General features: G+C 34.4%; 1 protein-coding gene across 1 annotated transcript; it reads right to left on the reverse strand.

Annotated features, from left to right (window-relative positions):
* Positions 1-4: 4 nt before the first annotated feature.
* On the reverse strand, positions 5-3531 carry LOC105203792 (autophagy protein 5). The gene is made up of 4 exons (XM_011172693.3): positions 3237-3531; positions 2543-2748; positions 2153-2475; positions 5-278 (listed from the first exon to the last, which is right to left on the reverse strand). Exons 1-4 carry the CDS (start codon positions 3390-3392, stop codon positions 166-168), a joined length of 798 nt encoding a protein of 265 aa, XP_011170995.1. The 5' UTR covers positions 3393-3531; the 3' UTR covers positions 5-165.
* Between the last annotated feature and the right edge of the window lie 2730 nt (positions 3532-6261).

Genomic DNA, 6261 nt, shown 5'->3' on the forward strand with positions numbered 1-6261 from the left:
TTTGCATCATAGTTTTTGGTAGGCCAATTGATTTTATAATTATCAATTTTCATGGGAAGATTTTTATAAAATAAATACACCATAAAACAACATAAACAATGTACATAATAATCACAGAAAAATTATTTTATCACTTATAATGAATTTTCTGTTCCTCAATAGATATTACGATGTGACTACAATTAAATGTAGGAAGTTATCTGGGTAACTTAAATGTTCCGACATCCATTGAAGCGGCGTCTCTAATGGTGGAATAATGCCATGAGTGCGCACTGTAACTGTAAAATCGTTCAATCAGTAATCGCTTAATCAATTTTGTTAAATAAATGAAAAAAGCCTATATATATTATAATATTAAAAGAGGCATGTTACAATTGTATAAATCAATTTGATTCTCTTTACATTATTTGTTTTTGTTTTAATATGAATCTTATAGTATTTGTTATAATATTAGTATTGTTCAATAGACATGTATTTTTCATATATATGTTTATGTTGATATTTAAGAGATGAAATAATCCCTCAAAATTAAAGCTTATATTTGATTCTAAGCAATTATCATCACAATACTGGGTTGGAAGGAAAGTAATGTCGTATTTCTAGATCAAAATCGGAGCAATTTTTCATATTTAAAAAACTTTAATGTAGTGGTGTTTCTTATGATTTTTTGCTATCTTCTAGGCAGCTGTATAATTCGTCGCATGTAGAACTAATTTTCTCAGCAAAAAATTAATGATTTTTACAGTTTTCTGAAAAAGGAAACGCCTTATTATTAAAGAAGTTTTGTAAGGAAGTAATAATCCGAAAGAATAATATCTAGTGAATATATTGGGTGTGATAAAATATTCGAGCTGAATTGAAATATTTTTTTCCGGACTGATTAAAGAAATATGAAGGCATTGATGAAATAATACACTCTTTTTGTTCATCAATTCTAGGTGTTTTTTTTTTGCAATAGCTTCCTTGTTTGTTCAATTGGTCACAGCACTTTTAAGTACATTCCTTAATGAAGGAAAGGAAGGGTCTTATAATATACGGCATCTTTCCATAACTACACAGCATGACCTCCGGCTGAAGCCCAGGCTTTGTGGTGGTCAATTTCTGAATGGTGTTCCCAGAATCATTTTCTCAACGTTCTCACACATTTTTCATCACTCATCACGACTCTTTTAAAAAATATTCTTCGTTGAGTTTAAGTAATCATATTCGATGGAAATGCGGTTAATTAAATTTGTATCAAACAAATCATGTGGCACTCAGATATCAAGACGATTCGTGTATTCCAGCTTATGCAAATACTTGATGACGGTGATAAATGGAGTATTTCTGTAATCTCTCACGTCGTGGACCATGGATCATTTGCGATTAAAGTTTTGATTTCATTCAGTAATCGATCGACCAGTGAACTTCTCATCTTCGAGTGCCGTATTATTAGCACGAAATTCGCAAATCATCTCTGGTACATATGTTCAGTTATCACATTGTTTCCATACATTTTTTTCCGTTTGTATTGCGTTTTTTTTCCTTTTTGGAAGTAAACCAACATAAACAGCAAAAATACAGTTTGTTTTGCTTCATTTCTCAATTTCAAGTGAACACAAATTCTTCAATTTCTGTACATTAAACAATCTTTAAAGGTTTCATTATATTAACATGTATTTAAGCCATTTAAATTGACGTTTCTTTCTAACAAAACACAGTAACGCCATGTATTGACAGAATACGACATTAGTTTTTTTCCAAAATATAAAACAAAGTATAAATGAACAAATTAAATTTTGCTCTCTAAATATTAGTATCGAAGTTCATTCTGGAGGCAACGACTTATATATCTGCAATCATCTCGGTGTGTGCTTTCCAATGATACATTAATTGTCGGGATCAGCAATTAGCATTTGAGAGGTCTTTCGAGTTAGGTCAATATTCATAGTGAATTCTTATATTTAAGACAGTCTTAAGTAGTTTTAAGATGTTATCAACCAATTATAAATCTGTATCAACATCTTAACATACTTAAAATAATCTTGAAATAAGAATTGACTATGAATTCAGTGTCCTTAGAAATTTTATATTTAATAATAAACTTTTAAGAGAATCAAATCAGTTTTTTGGATAGTAACGCCTGTGATTAAAAAAACTTGTAATAATTTACCATTTTCTTGATCTGGGAATACTTCATTTAATAAAGTCTTCAAAGTCTTTCTTTGGCCCTCTTCATTCATTGGTTTTACGAGTCGTTGTACGTATTTATCTTCACTTGTATAACAACGGAAAGGTATATATTTAAATCCCTCTTCAGTACTGGTTTCCATAAGCCTACCGTTCACCGACCAGAATTGATCAAATTTGTCATTCATAATGCCATTCCATAGCTGGGTGTGGTCTTTTTTCTGCATACTGGAGACAATTTGACCTCTATGCTTCAAAACATCAGCTTCTTTTATACAGGAGAGAAAATGTGCCTCTACAACTTCCCTAAAATTATACAAAGTTGAATTTGTAGTGTCTATCAAACTAACATTGTACAAAACTTGTTACATACTTGTTTTGACAGTGCATTAGAACATTTTCTGGAAACTTATCAAAGTGGACGACAATATTCCAAGGTAATTGAATGTCATTAAAATAAATATCTAGTAAAACACCAATTGGATAATGCCACTTTAATGGCATTCCATTGAATTCCAGCCACATCTCATGGTCTTGTTTACTGTCACTTTGTATATGCCGTATAAAATGTTTTCTGACCTAGAATAATATTCAAACAATATTATAGTTAAAATTATTTGTCAATTTTTATGTTTAATCTTGGTTAAATTTACTTTCTGTCTTTTTCTAATTGTTACAACTAGAAAAAGATAGAAAATAAGTTAAATTGAGATGGAAGTTTATCTACAAGCAAGTTTTTAATTTATCGATTAATCAATTGCATTATTCAACTGTAAATGCAGCTTTTACAGAGTTACACTTGTACATGATGCAAATGATCAATTGATGAGTTAAGAAACTTTCATTATATGGCTTGTTCTTTCTGGTTGTATCTTTTTAGCTGAACTTTTTGTATTTTTCCTCCTCTGCTTTTCTCGGTAGAGAAAAAGAGAGACAAGATGAATAATGCAAGAAGACCAGCTAAAAAGAAAAAATCTGTTGATAGATATGAACACTTGTCAATCATTTGTACATGTAGAGCTATTCATATATATGAACAATAAAACATGTTGCAAGAAAGATCTTACCTTTTCTGTACATAGTGGAAAATAACTTAATCTAGGTACCATCAGATAAAATGGATCTGGTCCTTGCAAATCGCAAATTTCCTCAGAATTTAAAGTAAAACAGACTGGGATCTTGCCATCCCAGATTTCCCGAAGTACCTCCCTGTCGTTTGCCATTGCATTAAAACTATTATGCTCACTTTAATATATCTGTTGATTAATATACAGCTTAATGATAAACTAGTCTGAGAATCACTATTAGGTTATATTTTCGTCGTAAGACACGTAAACTGGCAGACGAAAAGACTATTTGATTCTGAGATAAATTGCCATCTGGTGACGAATATGGCAAGTCGTCACTGCGCTTTCCATACGCGGGATATTACTTTCTTCTTCAACAATACTCGGCTATGTAGTTATCTCATTTTCTACATTTCTGCTTTTCTTTATTTTAAATACAGAAAGTTATTTTAAGGCGATGCTGGACCGGTCTCTACACGTTAATTATTTTTGAACACACTAATCTTTTTAATTGGCTTTATAGATTTTAAAATCCTTTTTCATAATTAAAGTGACAAAAACATATCCCAGAAGCTTAACAATTTAATACAAAAAACAAAAGTAGTTGGGAAAATTATATAATAGTTTAATTATTTGCTTTTGCAGTTGACTCGTAAGATGTGCTGCACATAAAATTTTAGACTGTATACGTATGAAACAAGTAAATTCGATGAAAGAATAATACAGCCCTCATGAAAAATACACCCTAGTGTTCGAAATGACACTCAAATAAACATCCAACTTGAGCAAAACGCGACACAACTTCGCACAATACATCGCATCCGACTGACGACGAATGTTGGCACGAACGCCCGACAATTTACTTTCGACACTCCACGAAACTCTCGAAACGCTCGCTCATGTCAAAAACTTGTACGGAACGTGGATGCGAATTGAACGACGCGCCGCGATTTTCAGCGTGTTTCCTAACCGACCGACTGCTCGCATTGCGTAGTAGCAGCGGCGCGCCAGTGACGCCGCTACGCAGTACGCCAGCAGTCGGTTGATTAGGGAGCACGGCGGAAGGTCGCGGTGCGTCGCAGCGCATTTCAACTCGTATCCTCGTCATCCCGTACGAGTGTTTGACGCGAGCGAGTGTTCCGGAGTGTCGCGGACTGCCGAAAGTGAAGTGTCGGCCTTCGTGCCGACATCCGTCGTGTCGAGTGCATCGTGCGAAGTCGTGTCGCGTTCAGTCGTGTTTCGCAGCTTCTCCGTTGCCTCTTATTTCGAGTTTCCGACACGCGTGAGCACCAGGAGGGTTTCGAGAGTTCCGAAAACGAGTTTCGCTCGCGCGTTCGTGGCCAAGTATGAATTAAGACAAATCGTCGTGAGAAGAATTTTGGATCCTGCGTGTCGCTCAGACGACAATGATCGGTCGAGATGGCACGAAGTCGCGTCGCTCGTTCAATCGCGTCTTCTCCGTTGCCTCGTATATCCCGTATGAGTTTTCGACGGGCGTGAGTACCGGGGATGCCGAAAACGAACCAAGTGTCGCGCGTTTGTGCCAAGTATGAATCGAGAGGAGGAGGATCTTGGATCTTCAGTGGAAAACGGCGGCTGAGACTACGAGACGGAGCTGGACGGAGCGATCAGCGAACGGTGAGTGAATTTATTTGTACGAGTATCTACTGTTTATTCGCCCTCATATTTCAGTATTTGTGTCTCGTCCTGATTGCGCTCGCATAAATTGCGACTCAATAAATCGCGCATAAGCCGTCAGGTTAGAAAAAAATTTTAAGTTTGGGTACGCGCGCTCGGCACTCATCCTTTCGCCAGGTGTGCCAACAGACGCGATTGATGTGCTTTCCGAGATATTGACCGACTGTATGTATATACATTGGCATCGTAATGTATGTCACGTTGTAGAGATGGCGTATGGCGTCTCGAAAAATCATATCTAAATCGTGGACATAGTCATTCTCAGGCTTTTTCTTCTCTTCTTCCTTTCGATTTTCTCGTAAAATTTATCCTATCCAAGTTTTTTTTATGCGTACTTTTATTCTACAGAAGAATTGTGATTTTTTCTTTTTTTTGTTGCAATTGTATACAGTTTATGTAATTGTATACAGAATATACAATTTTGCAATCTTCCGACGCAGTCTTCGTTGATCAAATGCACTATGATTTTGTTTTAATTTTTTTAAAAGCCCGCAAATAACAATAAATAATTTATCAGATTTTATTGCTGCAACGGCAGATAAATAACCGTGTTGTTATGTTGTATATGTATCTGTTTGTCTTTTTGAAGCAAGAGCTGAAAATGTAAATCAAAGTTGGTACACATACACAGTCGGGATGCAGGCGTCCCTGTACCCTCTAAGAGCTACAATATCCTTAGAATATTATACGAATATTATTAAAAATTAAAATAATATTAAAATAATATTCTGAGAATATATTTTTTAATATTAAATCTAATATTTCAGAAATATTATTTAATATTAAATAATATCGTGTTATAAGGTATGTGTTTGATTTCCGATCATCAGTTTGTTTCCTATGTCCCATGGAGCAAAACTTGTAAATGCGCAATCAATGCAAGCCAATGACAAACACTATTCCGGCAGATCTCATATGAGTGATCTACGGGCTCTTGCGATTGATCAGCTAATTGCGCATTCCGCAATTTCAAATATTTGCGATTTTTATAATACAGTCTGTAATATTAACGCGGAGAAAGTTCGGCTTTAGTTTAGCATTTTTTTTAAATAATTAAGGCTAATATTTGCTTGCGGTTAAAGCTCAAATTATTAGTTATTAAAATGTAGTAGTTACTTATTATATGGTATATTAGCGATAGCATTTATTATTACGAAATTATTGGCTCGTATTTCGAATGCGCTTTGAACGGTAGCGTGCTCTTTTGTCATTCTATATTATTATTCTGTTTATTTTATGTTTAATGAATGATAAAGATAGACTGACGAACAAACATTCTAACATCTTTATAAATGCGTTCTAAATATATGAATTTTTTAACTTTATA

The sequence above is a fragment of the Solenopsis invicta genome, chromosome 6 (genome assembly GCF_016802725.1).
Source record: "Solenopsis invicta isolate M01_SB chromosome 6, UNIL_Sinv_3.0, whole genome shotgun sequence".
Lineage (NCBI taxonomy): Eukaryota > Metazoa > Arthropoda > Insecta > Hymenoptera > Formicidae > Solenopsis > Solenopsis invicta.